This window comes from Meriones unguiculatus, chromosome 7, assembly GCF_030254825.1.
Source record: "Meriones unguiculatus strain TT.TT164.6M chromosome 7, Bangor_MerUng_6.1, whole genome shotgun sequence".
Classification (NCBI taxonomy): domain Eukaryota; kingdom Metazoa; phylum Chordata; class Mammalia; order Rodentia; family Muridae; genus Meriones; species Meriones unguiculatus.
Genome location: NC_083355.1, coordinates 58,194,778 through 58,213,505, shown reverse-complemented (window position 1 = coordinate 58,213,505; position 18,728 = coordinate 58,194,778). Strand labels below are relative to the sequence as shown.

Below are 18,728 nucleotides of genomic sequence, written 5' to 3'. Positions count from 1 at the left end.
AATACCTTTGATCCTCTACTTTAGTTCAGAATTAGTATTTGAATTATGAAGATAGAATTGGGGAACATAGTAGGCCCAAGGAGAAAGGAGGCCACCATGATGACAAAGGCAATAGCATGACATCTTTGGTACAAAAGATGCCTTCCCCCTTTGTGCATCATTTTAATGGAGAATTCTACAGGACCCTCTACGTAGAAATGACAACATCAAACAGAAGTATGTGCCAAGCCAAAAGTGATGTTTAGAAGACTTATATGGCATCATCTATAATTAAATAAATTTACCAGTGGAAAAATAATGGCTATTACAGATCTGTAGAATGAAAAGCTTGGAGATAATCATTTCAAACTAGAAATCAAAATTATAAGGGAAAAAAATCAAGTGAAGGGAAATTACACACTGGAAATTAGACAAGCAAACATCCAAGATCTTAACAACTAAGAGAACCTATTTGTGGTACTTAATCAATACTATAAACTGACCAATTATGAAGGAATGATGTAAGAGTAAAGTAATAGAAGAGAACAGACAATTCAATACGAATGTTCAAAATTAAATTCGACTAAAGAAACTGAAACTGCAAAGGACTTGCTTTATTCATCATCTCTACTGTATTAGACATGAATATAATCTCAAAAAATAAAACAAATTATTTAAAAAAATAAAAGGCAAAAATTTATCCTTTCACAGTACTTATAATGCAGATAGTTAAAACATATTGAGCATTTCCCAAGCAGACTGTCAGTACAATGTTTATTGATTTGTTTTTATGGGTATGGGCGTTTTCCTACATGTATATCTAACACCACATGAATGCCCGGTGCCTGCGGAAGCCAGAAGAGGATATCTGGTCCCTTGTGACTGGACTTACAGACAAGTCTGAGCTGCCATGAGGTGCGGGGAATCAAACTTAGGTCTTCAGAAAGGGCAGCCAGTGCTCTTACCCACTGAGCTGTTTTAAACATAGATGCACTGTCTCATTTATTAATCTCATTTATTTCAGAAAAATCCTTGGGCTCTTAAGTAGATAACTGACTAACAATAAGGTATGTGATGTTTAGTGTTATTACCTGGGCACGCTCTAGAATCACCTGGTGATAAGCTTCTGGATATCCTCTGTGGATCAGCCATGGTTAAGTTAGCAGAGGTGGGATACTAACCCTCAAAACCATGGTGCACTGTTTCCTGGGTTCTTTGCTTCCTAATTGTGGATGTCTGACCAGATGCTTCCAGCTCCTGCTGCTAGGATGTCCTGGCAAGGACTGTACCCTCTAACTGTGGGCCAAAACAAACCTTTCTCCCAACATTTGCTTTTGTCATGGTATTTTATCAGAGCAACAAGTGAAAAGCACCACAGATCACATACTTACATTTGTGCACTACCTGACCCTACAGTTCTACACTTACTCCCTTGCTGTAGTAGTTTGAATGATAATGGTCCCCATAGATTCATAGATTTGAATATTTGATCACCAGTTGATGGGACTGTTTGGAAAGGATTAGGGGGTGTGGATTTGTTGGAGGAGGTGTGTCACTGAGGGTTGGACTCTGAGATTTCAAAAGCTTTACCATTCCCAGTGTCACTGCCTCTCTGCCTCTCCGCCCCCTGCGCCACCATGACATCTTCCTTCCTGGTGGCTGTTGTCTCAAGATGTGCTCTGAGCCACTACCCCAGTGGCATGCCTGATTGCTTCCATGCACCCCGCCACGGTGCCGTGAACTCTAAATTTAAGCCTCTGGAACACTGAGCAACCAATAAACTCTTTTTTTATTTAAGTTGCTTTGAATATAGAGTTTTGTCATGGCAGTAGAAAAGTAACCAAGATAAATCTACAGTACAGAAACACCTTAGAAGTTTTGTTCTCTGGGTATGTTTCTTCAAGTTTACTAACACATAAAACTACATTAAAATGATAAGAAAGATATTAAGAATAGACACCTCCATCACTCTCGCTCCAGAATGTACTTCTGCTGGATTTGAACTGGATTTGCCTTTGCCATCCACGAATCTGGTTTACCTGGGAGCAATGATGAAAGTGAGTACCCAGACGGACTTTCACATTCTCAACTCAGGAGCAGAACTCCCCAGTTTATGGAATATCATTCAAAATTCTCTAGTGAGAGAGATAATTAGAGAAAAGGGTCTTTGGTGTTTCTTAAATTTTTTTAATTACTGGCATATATTCACTGTACATAGTGATTTTTAAAGACATTTTAATTCAAGTATATCATGCACTTTGGCCATATCCATACACTATATCCTTCTTCTCAATTCTTAAACCTGTTTCTATACACACACACAAACACACACACACACACACACACACACACACACACACACACACAGTTTTGGCTATCTAGGACTGTGCGTCAAAAGATTACCAAAAAATTACTCTGGGTTTTCTCATGCCCATCAAATAATATTATGAACATCATTTATTTAAATCTATCATTGACTTTCAACCTTAGTCAGTCAGTTCTCAAAAATCAGTTCTAGATTGTATCCATTACAATTAAGTAGCAGGAGTTTTTAATATGAGATAGAAAAATCTGATACATTTTTAATGAGCATACATTTTTCCCTTTGACCAGCATGTATAATTACTATAATACCTCTAAAAATATATCTGAGCCCCTTGAAAGAATTGAACCTTTCCCCCAACAGTTGAATTTGAAGTGTTGGCTTGCTTTGGCTCTTACTAAACTCAGATTCTCACAGAGTTGTCAATAGTGTCATCAGAGCAGTAAATATCAGATTGTCACAGACAACAATAAGAGCTATGGCCATTTTTCCTATGCATTGAAATTTGCAAATATTCCCTCCTGTTTCTTACCTTTGACTTTTGGGGATCACTGGAAATGAGATTATTTATAGTGCCATTTGGGATAGTTCTAGTGGTTATGGAGAATTTCTCCCAAATGTGTTAATTACATTGGTCTTATTTTTATTTCCAAAGACTATATATTGGTATTTGAGAAAATATTTCTTTTTTATTTCATTTTCCTTTCTAAGTGCATATTAATTGTAAAAATAAGTTGGTGAAGTAGAAGTTTCTGGTTTTGTTTTGTTTTTTTAATATTCAGATGTGTCACGTGATGTTTTGCTGGAGGTTGTCTTGTGAAAGGGCACGTGACGTCTTGCTGCAAGCTGTGTCCTGAAATGGGCTTGACTTTGGCCAGCAGAAAACATCTGTGGGTGGCCTCAGAGGAGAGGAGATATACAGAAACCCACAGACAGTGAGACATTGCTTTATGGATCAACATTGCTGCTCTGGTCTTCGTTCTTCGACACTTGACTTCTCAGAGAGAAACGCTCCACAGAACTTATTGGGCAATCCAACTGAGTCTTGCAGCTTTTGCTGGCTTGTTCCAGTCTGCTGAATTGTGCTGATTCGTGTTGCTGTTCAGTGTTGGCATGTGGACTGGACTGCTGGTACCCAGACAGCAAAGAGTGGACTCACCCTAAGGAATTACTTCTAAAAAGGTCGACAACCCCTTTTTCCTAACAACCTTCATTTCCCCAACCTCTGGTCAGTGGGTGGAAGGGGGTGGAAGCATTGAAGAATCCTAAATAAAGTAGGTTTGTTGGAAAATCTAGAAAATCTAAGCCTACAGGTGGTTTCATTCTGACATCTTCATACTCAAGTAAATGTACTTCGACCACATTCCTCTTCCTCCTTTCTTCTTGCTTCTCTCTACTCTAATTTTCCCTTCCTGTTTAACTCTTCTATTATCACATTTTTTAAAAATTCTAGGTTCTGCATGTGAGTGAAACATGTGATGTTTGATCATGGTGTAGTTCATTTAACAGGATCATCAATTGCATCCATTTCCCTTAAATTATTTTTTTCTTCCTATGGCTGAAAAAATACATGTGTGTGTGTGTGTGTGTGTGTGTGTTTCTTTATCCATTCATTTATTGATGATACCTACCTTGATTCTATGGTTTATTATGAATAGAGACACAATCAATATAGACATGCAGTTATTAAATTGCTATTGCATACTGGCTCTGGCTGCAGGAGTCTAGAGCAAAAGTGGTATAACTCTATTATATTATCTTTCTTGTTTTAGGTTTTTTTTGGGGGGAGGGTGGAGAAGGGTGATCTGCCTACCAACTTCTTCCATAGTGGCTGACTAATTTATGGTGAATTTATCAGTATTAGAAGTAGGTAGCTCAACTGTCTGAGATTCTTTAGGTAGCTCAGTTAGTCTCTGCTTCTTCCAGGGAGTGCGGTTTGTTTAACAGCATTGCTTAGCAGTTCTTACCACTTATTCAAAATGCTTGGGAAGGGAAGAGCCTAGTGAAACTGACCAATTTTAGTGACTTCCTGAAGCCTTTGAGTTGTGCTTCATAAGCTTCCCCAAAGGATGGATTGTCTTGTCTTCCCTTGGAATATCTTAATGAGCTTCACTCCAAGATAGAGAGCTTTATCTAGGAGGAAATTGCTACACAATGGTAGTATTTCTTGTTTTAGTCTGTCTATTTGTTTGCTTCTTTGGCATTGCTTTGTTTGAAAATTGCCAGGGCCTCAGTATGTTGCCCTGGTTGATCTCAAATTTGTGAACTTCCTGACTTGGTTTCTTGAGTACTGAGATTACAGGTATGTACTGCCATGCCCAGAATGAGTGGCATTTATTTTCAAAGCGGTCGCTCGTTACTGCAGCATAAACTACAGTTAACTTCAAATCCTTTTAGAAGCTCTACTCCATAAATTTTCATTCCCATGATTTAAAACATTGACACTATTTTCCTTTAGCTATGTGTATTAACTACTTTTCTCATTTCTATGAGTAAATACTGGACAGAAAAAAAAAATTGTCTATTACAGAAAATGATTGAGGCTGTAGTCTGTCCTGGCAGGAAAGGCATGCTGGTGGAAGCTGCTCAAGGCTATGGCTATAGTACCATGAGTGAGCATGTTCACGTGTGGGAGGCTGAAGAAGCAGAGTCTGAACATGAAGCTGGTCTAGGGCCTCCCTTGCTGACTTACTTCTTATAGCTAGAGCCCATTTCTTAAAGATCCGGCAGCCTCTCAGCACCAGCTGTTGCTGGGCCTATCATGTTCAAAGCACTATAACTGATCACTGAATATTCAGAGATATAAAGTAATAGATATCATCTCAATGATCTCTTCTATAAGTAGGGGATAGCAAACCCTATGACCTGCCTCAGGACCATGGTGAAGATAAAGTAAGAAATTGTAGACAAAACACTTAGAAATGGCCATATACCTTACAAGCATTCAACAAATATTAGTTGTCGTTATAATGTGATGCTATGGCAATATGGTTTCTCTCTGTTTCTTTGTCTCTCTCTCTCTCCCCATCTCTCTTTCTCAGTGTGTATGTGGTGTGTGGTGTGTGTGTGTGTGTGTGTGTGTGTATGTGTAGCACACACATATGTGTGCATGCATGAAGGACAAAGGAAAAACTCCACTGTGGTGCTCTGTCACAGTCTACCCTATCCCCCCTGAGGCAGGGTCTCTCACTGGACCTGGGATTTGCCTTTTCAATGAGATTGCCAGCCAGTGAGCCCCAGAAAACCTCCTATCTCTGTTCCTACCCTTATCTCCGGAATTGCAGTTGTAAAGTCACACCCTACTTTTCATGGAAATGCTGGGGATTTAAACTTAGGTTCTTGTGTAAGAGGCTATCTCTCCATCCTGGTTTCTATTTCTCAAAGAAGTATAGATGCACCAGAGCATCAGTTGTGATATATTAATTAACCTTTTATGAAAAAGTGTTTCAGGAAGAAAGCAAAGTTTCCAAGGTTCTCTGAAAAACTCGTGAGTGACACAGTGGGCAGTACCCAGTAGCAGTGGGTAACTACCGGAATTTGCATCCAAAGAGCATTGCTTTGCGCCCTCTGTGGTTGTCTCTGTGTGCATTCACACAAATCACAACTTGACTTCTTCATTCATAAAAATAAACAAATACACATATAAGAGGTAATTAGTAACAAATATGAAATGCTTGGTCAAACGTCAACGGTCCTGCAAATCCGCAGCACCAGATGCTAAGGTCTATTCCTTTCATGCCCCTTCTGGTGACAGGATCGGAGCGGGTCTGCTCTCGCTCCTCTTCCCAGGCTGGTTCTGTGCCCAGGCCAATGCTGTGGGTTTCCTAACTGGTAATAGACAATTTGTTCCTAATTTAGAGTCTTCAGAAAAATGAATTTGGTTTTGGGATACAAGGAACATATGATTAAGTAATTATGTTCCTTTCTCTCTCAAGGGTCATGGTTAGAAGCCTTCTAGCCAATGGCACTGAAGTTACGCTCTCAGGGCAGTAGAGGCCCTTCGCCAGTTGGCCTCATTAAGTCCTTGACATATGCTCCCATGTTTTGTTGTAAAGCTGTGTTCAATCCTCAAGAATTTTACATTTCTATTCCAGAGCTTTAGGTTCACACATCATGCCACCTCTCTGGGCATACATTATTGTAGAGAATTTTTCCTGTGTCCAATCCCTCATCTTCCACACATTATTGCCTTACAGAAAAATAACCCTAGACTTGCTTTTCTTCCAGATGAAACATTAACATTGTCAGCTTTTCCTATCTCTTATCAAGCTGAGTAGGAAATGCAGTTCTGTGTACGAAGGGTGGATCTTTTCTTTTGTATGTACCACCTCCTTTCTGTATTCAGGATCGTTCACTGGGGCATTAGTAAAGCTTTGTGGTGTCAGCGGAGAATGAGTCCTAGAGCTAAGTCCTGGAGATAAGGCTGTCGTTTTCTGTGCAACCAGTGACGGTAGAAGACAAGCGGGACCCCAGCAGAGAGGCGGAGGACGCTGCCTCCACCCTAGAGCAAGCTCTTCTGCACACAGAGCATGTTCCTTCACACATAGACCATGCTGCCTCCCAGGCAAAAAAAAAAAAATCTTTGTTCCTCCCTGAACTGAGTTGTTGCACGGTGCATTTTCTTTAGACTTCTGGCAAGCTTTATTATATTTGTGCTTATTAAAATTATAATTTTTGAGTAGCATATACACTACCTTACATTTTTATGCTAAATTACAAACATTTTGTTCTGTTCCTCAACAAATCTTGTAAAGCATAGAACACTTGATTAATTACACAAGAAGTGCTGAGAAAAACTTGCAAATAGCTTACAAATATTAAAATTTTGGCTATGAAATATATTTATTCAAACAGACATATATAACTTTACTTCAAACAACAAGAGTGTTACTCCAGATCCGTAACTTGTCTACTCAAACTCCTGACGGCTGACTTTAGAGCTAGGAACATAGCTTAGTAGTAAGGCAATGTTCGATCCTAGCATCCTCAGGAGAAAAAAGTTGGCTTCCAAGTCATAAAGGAAACATGTAAGGGTTCCATAATCTCCAAAAGTTTGAAGAGGTTCAGTTTAGAAGATGGCACATAGCAAAGGACATTGATAGAGTACAAAAGCGAAAACCTAACCTTGGCATAGACACATCCCATCTACAACAGCTGAAGCTATGGCTTTTGGCTAAAAACTGAAGAGAGTAACTAATGAGTCTACAATAGAAAAACAATGAAATGTATTTCTGTCCTGCCCTTCCCTTTAAGACACCTGATATGGAAGGAGACTTAGGAAATATCAGTTAATATCAATTTCACATAGTAATTCATCCAAAGATCATTAGAGCCAGACAGTCCTGGATTTCAATATAATGCTACATTACTCGTTAAAGATGACCTTGGACACACAAAACTTAACTTCCCTGTGCCTCTGATTCATATAACCCAAATCAAGATCCTCATAGCTAGTTCATAGAGCTGCCATTAGGATTAAGTGAGATATATTTACATATTCAAAATGGAAAAGTAGAGTTTTCAAAGGAAGCACATTATTACCACAGCCAATGCCATGAAAGAGGTTTGCATTATAATCGTGAATGAAGATGGAAGTCTTAAAGTGTAGCTTACAGCATGAATATCTTTATAATAAAATGAAAAGCAACTAACATTAAGGAATTCAATTTAACTATAGGAAACATTCTACAATGAATACTGGGCTTGGGAGCCTGATTGCCTGAGTTGGAGGACAGCAAGAGAGGAGATGAGGGTAGAAGTTACATTAGGCTTACATTATTGGTTAAGGTTTTGCTCTTTCTTTAGGATAGGAGATTCTCTATGGTTATTGTAGAATTTAAAAATAGTTAAGAGTAAAAGAGAGGGAGAAGGAAAAAAGGAATAGGGAGAGAAACAGGAGTATAAACACAGATAACTTAATAGAAAATGACACTTAAAATACTGCAAAGATGCATCTTTGAAGATGAGACATAAAATGGGAAATAGTATGTGGCAGTACCTTCTGTACTGCAACAGCAGTTCTCTGTCAGTTTGGGCACTGAGAAAACACGGAGCCAGGTTCCTTGGTGGAGTGGCCATGCCTTATGGTCTAGAGTGTGTGGCACATCCTCAGAGAAAGACGAGGATGCTGGGCATTACTCAGTGATCTGAAGCCCAAAGTCCACTTGCTAGTGCTTCCCCTCCTCTTCCTTTCTTCCCTCCTCTCCTCCCTTCCTCTCTCTTCTCCTCCTATCCTTCTCATTCCCCCCCACACACTTTTTCTTCCTGGGTTCTCTCTCAGACTCTAAAGTTTGTTACATAGGCATACTGATATGGCATAAAGCTTGAAATCAAAGTTCCTCACCTTCGAAGCAACAGCGAAGTGATGTGCCCTCGCTTCCATCTATAACAATAACATGCTTTCTTAAAAACACTAGTTCAAATACCTACATATTTATGCATAAGACATGGGAATAAGTATGTAATCTGATAAGTATTTGTGATAATAAACTTGCTGGTGCCTCTACTTTGGGGCTTACAGTGTTAAGAGATTTCTAAGCTGTACTCACTACATGAATAATAACTTATATGTAATTGCAAAATAAATGAAATGTTAGAAGGCCATTTCATAAAGAGACCAAGTGATAAGGGGATCATGCAAGAAATGTGACCACCTGCCCAACAACCAATGGTACTGGAATGTAACCTAATTCCAAAGCTGGGGCCATGAGTCAGTTCACTAATGCTGCAATAAAGATACAATGGGAGTTTAAAATGGTTCTACAGCATCTGCCCCTATAGCTGTCCTGTTGTAAGGGGCACATTATGCTCAAATGGCACAGAAGCACACAACTGACCATTCCTTCTCCCTGCCTTGGGGTGTGCGTGGGACAACATGGTCGCCTGAACTTCTCAAGGCCGTGGCGGAAGATCAAGTATTTAACTAAAACAATTCATCTGGGTGTGACACTGGTAATTAACCGGCAACTGCCTTTGAGGGTGCTCTCGTGGTACAGCAGTGAGCAAGATGAGCAAAAATGTGTGGCAGACAGAAAGTGACTAAATTTTCTGAAAGATTGCTAAATGGAGTCAGGTGAATATACCCTGGTCCTAGAAGGCTTTGAGAAGAAACTTTTGTTTCAGAAAGTTTTTTTCCCCTTTTTAGTTGTTCTTTTCTTCCCCTTTTAAAATCTTCTATGCTATAGGGTATATTTTCACTAATTCATTCCACAACCCCAAAGCCTCAAGCTGACCAGCCCAAGACCAAATAATCACTGCTTTACTGGTATGTTGAGACAGTCTGGGGCTCATCTACGGGCCAGCAAGTAGTTCCATGGGTAAAGGCACTTTACCTGATGACAAGCCTGACAACCAAGTTTAATCCCTAAACATCTAAACACATGTTAGAAAGAAGGAAGGAACCAACTCCCAGAGGTCACCTTCTGACCGCCACATGTAGGCTATGGCACGTGATGGCTCATGCAAGCGCACATGCACATACACAAATAAATATTTTAAAAGGCCTTTTAAGCCTCAATCCAATTGATACTATATAAAGAACAGAAACAAAGTATAAGAATGCTTCTCCATGGATATAAACATGAAAACAAAATGGATCCCTTTGCCAAGGTTAAATAGCATTTTACAATGGAATACACCTATAATGTAGGGTCTCTTTTATTTCTTTTCTCTGTGAATAGTTAACTTTTTCAGATGTAAAATTATGTTTTCTTTTGTTAGCATTATAGATATCAATTAAATCGTGTGCTTTTACCACATTAATTTATGGAAGTGTATTTTGTTAAGCTATTTATGGAACACTTAGATCTTTTAGTGTCCTTAATAATCTCCTGTGTTTGCTGATCTGCTTTTAATTTATCAAAGCTCTCCCTTGACAGACATTGCACAAACACATAGTGAGCACAGACCTCCTCTATAGTCAGTGTGTATTTGATATGCTTGATGTTCCTCTATGACACACATAGAGGTTAGCATAAGAAGTGTGGACAATGTCTGCAAATTCAGGGACACATTTAAGGGTGCAGCATGTGCGGATGCATGAGCCCAACACTTTCTGTACCTGATACATATTTCTCCTCTCCCATAAAGAAAGCTTTTATCAACTTTGATTGTTTTTTTATTACCTTAAAGTATTGGAGTTGTTTCTCGGGGCTCGTTCCTTCCTTCTCTTGTCTCAGGCAGGAATTGAAGATGAAAAGCTCTGTATCTCTTAGCCACCTTTTCAGTTCTTTGATCCTGACCTCCAGCTGCCTGACCAGGCTTCCGCTTTCTGGAGAGAGCAGGTCCCGTGGGCCCGACCCACTGTGTCCTGCCATTGTGTCCTGTATCTTCTCTCTTAGGGTTTTCTAATGCAGCAGATTAAAAAGAAAAATAAATAAATAAATTAGCTAACATGCCAAAAAATCCATCACGGGATATGCACAGAAGGGCAAGTTCCTTAGCATGAACACTCACCGCGGATGAGCTTATTTCGTGCGCATTATTCCCACCTCCAGTGGCTGCGCACGCAGCACTTCATTCCTTAGACTTTACTTTAACAGAAAATGTGTTTTGTCCATGTCTACCATGATCATGGACAAAAATTCATTTGCCTTCTCTTGGCAAAAATTTTACAGTAAAAATTTGTCTATATAGTGCTCAAGAAGAGATAGAGGCCTGAATTTAATCATATACAGAGACCAAGAGTACAGAGAATTAAATTCCTTTTTTTTTTTTTTTTTGTTTTGCAAAGTACAGTTCCCCAAATGATATGACAAAGGTACTCCGTAGTTTGACTGTGGATTTCACCTGACTCGGAATTCTTCGGCCTCATGGTTCTTCCTGCTTTTCCTTTTGAATACAGATTATTTAACAAACATAATAAAATAATCCTCAATTCACTGTCAGATGAGCCTGTGTAGACTAAGCACTGTGGCACAGAGATGCTATTTGACCTGGTTTTCTTTCCTTTCTCTTTGGTAGAAGCACTCTCTTTACAGAATCAATAGGATTTAATCTATAATGATAAATTAAACCTAGAAAAATACGCTTTAAAACACAAATAAAATTAAATCAACAAACATTCATCTGCACCACATTGCTCTGTAAATAGTATCTTTAGGAGATCATGACAGAAAAATAGCCTGTCTTGGCAACACCCTTGCATTTTCATGGTGCAAATATTGATAATTTGAAGACCCTCAGTGGAATCCAGATTTAGCATTGTTTTTATGCTGTAACAAAAGTAGCAGCAGGAGGTGAAATCAATGCCCTTGGAGGCTAGGGTCACAAAAAGGAATTTATTGCCACTTTTTTGTTCTGGAACAGTTTGCAATCATAAATTCTTTATAAACAGAATACTTCAGAGAATGGTCCGTCTTCATAAATATACGACAGAGGACATCAATTTCATTTAATTCACAATTTGTGTCAGCACAGCAGATGCCAAAGCCTGCCTTGATAGGGTTGTTTAATATGCAATTGAGACGGAGTAATATGCAGCACAGGGGACAAAATTTCACAGATTAAACTGTACGCACCACTGACATTTCATTCTAATGTATTTCCATTCCACACTGTTCACCTTAGATGAAAGAAATATTAAAAACCATATCCCTCTATTTTACTATTGTTAGAAGTGAAAGTCCTTGTCTTTAATTTTTTTCATGCCAATTAAAATGTAATCGTGCCAATTAAAGCAGTGTGCCTATGGTGTCAGGGTGGCCCCAGCTTTATTAAAGTCTTCTCTCCAGCTTGGTCTCCCAAAATTACTGGAAACTGTATGGTACTTGAGTGATATGTTGTCAACATGGCAAGTGTCTGAATGGCACCCGACTCATAGTGACTAATTAAATACTGTATCTTCAATGTAATAACAATTCAAAAATTTTGGTAAGGAACCAATATTCGTGACACACTTTAAACAGTTTTCTAAGGGAGTACTATTATTTATCAAATTAGGAAAGATGCGTTTAAGCGCAGTGTCAACAGGCTATCGCGTTAGCTATGAAGCCAACAAAGCTGCTCTTCTTCACTATTTGGCAAACAAGCCCTGAAAATACCATGCAGTAATCATTTCTCCTGAGGTCAATGAGTGCTGCAGAAGTTAGTAGGTCCCGATTAAAAACACCATGTTGTAAAGCAAGTTACGCTAATTACCCCTAAAAGGCAAGGCCACAAGTAAGAGTGAGAATTTTTAACATTTTAAGTTACTTTGAACAACTATAGAGTGTAGAGAATTTAGATGAGAAACAAGAGCTTAAATGTGCAGGTTTTTAATCACTTAGATTAAGCATGGCATAAACGGAACACTGGCATGACTCCAAGTCATCGCTGTACATGGAGAGCCCTAATTCAAAATATTTCTAGAGTATTATTTCTTTAAAAAAATTTAAAGAGGCAGAAAAATAGAGGGCTTGAAAAATTATGCTCTGTAACTGCCACCACCCATAGCAGCTATCATAATTAATCATCTAGGTACTTGGCAAATTTAGCTTACCCTTGATTTGAAGTGAAGGCAATTTAGGAGAGAAGCTGACAAACAACTACAGGCTAACTTCTCTCTCTGCTATCCTCCAGCAATAGGGCAGTGCTGCCTCCTGCATGCGGCTACACTGGACCTCTGGCAACAGAGGACTATAGTGCCTTTTGCCAGATTCTTGCATTTCTTTGGCTAAGGACCAGCCCCTATCATTGCAAGAAATGAACTACACAAAACTTTTTTTATTTTTTTGCTTTGTTGAAACTGCCCTGGAAATTGAGGCACAAAAAGGAGGCTGATGTAATTCTTCAATTCAGTTTGGGTTAAATTTGCATATTTGATTTCATGGCTTTGGTATGACCTGAAAGCTACAGTGGTAACTCCATTTTCCATCTTAAGGATACACTGAATAGTTAAACAGTGGATGTCTCTAACATGTACCTCAGAACAAATTCTATTAACATTCATCCAAGCATGACAGTCAGTGTATATCAGATATACTGTATTAGAGTTGACTTGGTGCAGACCCATAATACATGGCATATTTTACTTACTTTTTTATGTATTAAAGAACCAAAATTATTAAAATCTGAGAGGAGACAGCTCAGAATAAATTTAAAAAAAAGAAACAGAAGAGGAAAAGCAATGTTTTCTCCATAATAACACGAGTAGCTTGTTTGAAATGTTAGGAGTGAATTGAAAGAGAGATATTTGTGCCTCAAATTAGAAATCAGACAGATAGAAGACTTCACCACACAAAAAAAATGTACACAGAACCTACAAACAGTAATAAAAATGCAAATACCCCAAGCAGTTCCCATTTTTCATTAATTGAATCGACTTTTTCCAGGAGATCATTTGGTAGTGAGACGCCACCTTTCTTCAAAGCTTCAACCTTGCTAAGTAGCTCTGTCTTTTTCAGATGCCTGATGGACATTTCCACACTGTACCGCTGAAATGACAAGAGAAAGACAAATCATTAGGGGACAGAGATGGTCTTAGAAAAACGTTTAAGCAGAATTTATACTGTTCACGAAAATAAAAGGTTTTGCTTTTATGATATTTACTGGGAGGCTAAGCCTTGAGAGGCCCAGTGACGCAGCTGGAAGCACCTCGGTTCCACAGGCACCCACACAGATACTTCCTGTCGTACTGAGGAGGCTTCGGGGAGTTTTGCCTTTTTAAGCTGGTTTATATACATGTTTTATGATTTTAGTTTAAGATATCATAACTGAGAGAATGCCTGGCCTGGAAGGGTGTACTGTTTCCATTAATTTGGTCACTGTGTGGCTGAGGAGCCACCCTTCCCCTCCAGCCTCTCAGCAGCTCACCCTTAGAGGAGTTCACACTATTTTGTCTTTTTTTTTCTTCCATGGAACACACAGATCAAGCACTTTTCTAGGAGATGAGCCTTTCTTCTTTAGGGAGAGGCACTTTCCAAATGAAGGCGATTAGTAGAGGAAAATGTCTATGTTACAAATAACCCATACACTTGACTGTTGGTTACACAAGTTAAGAAAACAGTGCTTAGTTTCTCATATATTTGGACTCTATTTCCAAAAAATAACTAATAAAACTATCTTTGAAAGGGAAACATTATCCATAAAGATTGTGTGAAATTAATAGTTCCCTATCAATTAAAGTCTCAATATTTTGTTTCTATTTTTCTTTTACTTAAAATCTCTGTGAGAGCTAAGGAGAAAAGGCACATAGAAAGGGGAGGAAGGCACTCCAGGTCCTTGGGAGAGTTACAGATCTAGGATTGCTTATTGACTACAGTAAACTGCCCTGAACTTCCCAGCCAGCTGCTGAACCTTCCAGACCCAGAGAGGCACCATGTTGAGCAAAGACCCCGGGCCCAGGGACATTTCCAGAATGCGCTAGCTACCCAATGCCCCACAACAAGGAAAAGCCACAGCTCATACAAAAGCATTTCCATAAAGTTCTCACAAATGTTAGTTTTTAAAAAAATACAAAAAGTGCACAGATTTTCTCTTCATGCGAAAGCAGTGCTCGGTGAGAACAAACTATGGGCAAGATATAGGGTGCGGTATAACTTTTAATTGGTTGACATATTATAATTCCTTAGTCACTATAAAAATGATCCAAACAATCGTCTTAGAGAACCTGTTTTGAAAATGCATCTAAACTTTACTATTTCAAAAACAGAAAATTATTCTTTAAAAAAAAATAAGAATTGTTTTTTAAACATGTAAGAGAATAAGGAAGGTATGTGATAGTGGTACTCTGGGTGCAAAAACACCAAGAATCAGGGCTTGGGCTGAGGTGCCCCCCCACCCCCAAAGGCACTATGTTCTATCAAACTGCCAAATGAGTCTCTTAAAAGATGTTTCCTAGAGACAATGTAATAGCTACTTAGGAAAACAGTTTTATGTGGCATTCCTCAAATCCCTGTATTTGGAAAAGTTCAGGCAGAAAGTCATATGGACAACTGTAAATGACTCTCATGTGTATGGGGGAAGTGTGCATCAACATATCATTGAGTGTTAAATTTAGGCTACGGGTAAAATGCTAAACATGCATATTTCTAAAACATCTTTCCTTGGAACCACAAACTCGAGTCATGAGCTTTGTGGTAGCACTGTTCCTTTGCCCTATATGAGTATGGTTGCCCTAAGGTAAACATTATTAACAGATCTCATAAGAAAAGCTTTTGAGTGGGCGAAGTATTGCTAATCTTCAGGCTCGTAATATCCTCAAACACTTAGATGATTTTAGTCCCTCAAAAACACCTTCCACAAAACTCTGAACTCACTTAGAACTGGAATTAGCTTCAAAGACAAGATGGTGTGAGACCTTTGCCTCAGTTAGCAGGTCTCAGCATTTCTGTGTATGTTTGCACCCTTTCGGCTTTATATTTAATCTTCTATTTCCACTAAACAGGTTTTATGTAAACTTCTCCAAATGTTAGGCATTTGTGGATCACAGAACAAAATGTTTTAAATTAGGTGGTTTAAAGCATTTTATATTACTAATGAATGTTGATCAGGGTGTCGGTGTATCCAAAATTACATGAATATGCAAACTGAAGAAAAATCAAGGGTTGCTTTAGAGTGCTTTTAGAGTTTAGACTGTGAAACATGGGAAGTTCTGGTTACATTTCTAATTGCAATCACCAGGATCATGTTTCTCCAGCACAGAAAACACATTGTCCACTTAAGTTTTCTCAAGCCAATACTCAGCAAGTATTCTAGAAACCTAGATAGTATATTACTTGTCAGAGTGATGACTGGAGAAGAGGCAATCTGCTTTATAGAATCAGATGCCCATGTAAGATTTCCATAACTAATTAGGTAAGGCTGACATGATGTTGGGGGGAGTGGTATTTCAGTCAAGCAGAGGACTATTATTCAAATCTTTTCCTTATGTTATGTGTATTAATCAACAGAGAGAGTCCTCCAGTTGTGCCTTCTGGGAGTGGCTTCTACTGGTTATTGGCTCTCCTTGTGGCAAACTCATCATCTTTCTTTCCCAACTTTAAATATCTCCTCCATCACGTTAGTAATAAAGGAGAGACAATTTGCATCATCTCATGAAAATGATAGCCTTGCAATGATGAAACACACAAGCAATTAATTTTATTTCAGACGGAGTAAAAGTTGTTACCCTATGAAATGTGGTATGAGTAGTTATGGTAATAGCTACTAAGATAGTTATTAGACTAAAAGTCCTTAGTATGTATACTTTCTTTGTCACTGCATATGCCTACTGTGTAAACAGCCTGATGAAAGATTGATAGACAATGCCTTCAAAGTATAGAAGCTGGGAGAACCTAGCCAATTGTTGAATCTATTGATGTGTGCATGGAGAGTACTAGAATGTCATGTAATTTAAGGTGAAAGTGTTTGATTTTTTTGATACTGTGAAGGTTGAATCTAGTATGATTTAGGGCCTCAAGGCTGGGTATGTAATGCTGCCAGGAGGGTTCCATTTTTTGTTGACTCTTCTATACATAGGCCCTTCTCTCACTAGCAACTTTTCAGAAGGATTAGGTGGGGAGAATCAACCACCAAAATCTGCCTAGACCTGGTCCCCCTATCAAGTGGGATACTCAATCCTATGCTGAGAAGATAATTTAATCTTCATCTTACCCGCAGCAGTAAATGAGCAGAAGCTGCCCCATTGTGTTCTGCAGTCTGGAAGGTTATGCTATAGACTAGTCTTCAATAGCCAAAAATGAGCAAAGTTAAAGTCAGCTGGCTTTCCTCGAGTGCTAAGGTAAACAGGCATCCGACAGCTAGCTTCCCACCGCACCTGCTGCGGGCCACACTGTCTAGTGAAAAATAAAATGTACTCTAGTCAAAGAGCATATTTACATTATTAAGTGTATTTGCTTGGCCAATTCAATTTGGTCTAATGAATCCTCTTAATAGATTTGTGAATGATCTAAATTAAAGACACAAGCTACTAGTGTCCTAAAAGCTATTTCTTTGTATATAAAGAAAGGTTAAAGAAAATACAGAGCTAATAGTAGTTCATTGTTTTAACTAAGAAGTAAAATTGAAATTCTTTACAGTTTACATTTTAAAAGCACAAACACTAAAACTGAATTATAAAAACCAGTAAAACAAACAAACAAACAGGGATTTCTGAAAATAAATGTATTTAGTAACAAATACAAACTTGATTGAGATAACTTTTTTGACACTTATGCTAGACTTTCCTCCCTTCCTTAAAACCCTCCCCCTTTTCCTTTCCTTTCCTCTCTCTCTCTCTCTCTCTCCTTCTTTTTGTTAAAAATCACACCGAAAATTCTGCCCAAATGGAGAGTGGAACAATGCCTTGAAACAGTGTTAATTGTCACCATGGAAACCAGAAGAATAAGCCATTTTAAAACTGGTATAGAAGGCACACATTGAGAAACTCAAGCATTTTTCTGCCTCCCTCAATGATAAAGAACAAGATGCCTTGTCACAGTGAGGTCAGAGAAAGAAAGCATCATGAAAGGGTTGTAGATACTCACTGTCTAGTAAATAAAAAAATAAAAATAAAAATAAACCATCTCCAGCTAATGCTGTAAAGACTATACCCAGTGAATCTTTTGAAATAGAAAGATCACCAAAAGATGACCAGGACTGGGGATGGCTCCCACCTAGCAAAACTGCGGGGCTATATTATGTGAACCTTGCCCCCAAAGCTCCCTGGGAATTCTGCTGCTGTAATAAAACATCAGAAGAGGGGAGAAAAAAAGGCAGCATGATGGAATTCAAAATAATGCTCTAAAAGCACACAGAGAGATTAAGACATTCATTGTAAGACTTTTGTATGGTGCTTCTGGTGGCCATTCTGAAAAGAGAGCAGACATTGCTAAACCCAGAGTGAAGCTTTGGCGATGAGAAACATGTGAATTAAAGCAAACAATTTTTCCTGATTAAAGAATATGGCTGTCCAATTCTCAGTCATTGGGGTTTGAGTATTTTATCATGTAATATGTTGCTTTTAACTGGGCATCAGGTGACTTTATATTTACAAGAGTTAAGGCAAGGAAAATCACCTAGTTATAATAATGATACATTTGAATCTTTGTCCATGCAAATTAGTGTCTCAAACACCTGTGTATTTGTCATGATTATCACCCTTGTCCCACAACAGGCAGGAGAAGACAGGCACTGTGAAGACAAAGTAGATCTTAGTACATCAATAAGAAAGTATATGCAAGAAACACATCAAAGCCCAAACTACCACAAAATAATATGTGAAAAGATGTATTTTGCACACGAATGCAAGGATATGCCTGTGACTTTCACACTGTATTCTCCAGCTAGTGTTTGCCCTCCTCATTTGAGGCTTCATGGTGGCCCCTCAGCGAGTCCATGCCTAATGCTATTCAGTGCCGAACAAAGAATCTTTGTATAGAAAGTCCAGGTCCACAGCTCAGCTGTACTGGTAGAGGCCAGGGCTGCCTCTGCTGCAGCTCTTGGGCTGCCCTCCTTCAGACGGCCAGTG

The 18,728-nt window shown here is 38.8% G+C and overlaps 1 protein-coding gene across 9 annotated transcripts in view; it reads right to left on the bottom strand.

The window, feature by feature from the left end:
- Akap6 (A-kinase anchoring protein 6) overlaps positions 1-18,728 on the bottom strand; it is a 443,623-nt gene that overhangs the window by 79,571 nt on the left and 345,324 nt on the right. For all 9 annotated transcript variants that reach the window (XM_060387498.1, XM_060387493.1, XM_060387490.1 and 6 more), the window contains 2 exons: positions 13,567-13,713; positions 10,426-10,647 (listed from right to left, as the gene is read on the bottom strand). In XM_060387498.1, the coding sequence (XP_060243481.1) occupies positions 10,426-10,647; positions 13,567-13,713 (369 nt within the window). The remainder of the gene's footprint in view (positions 1-10,425; positions 10,648-13,566; positions 13,714-18,728) is intronic.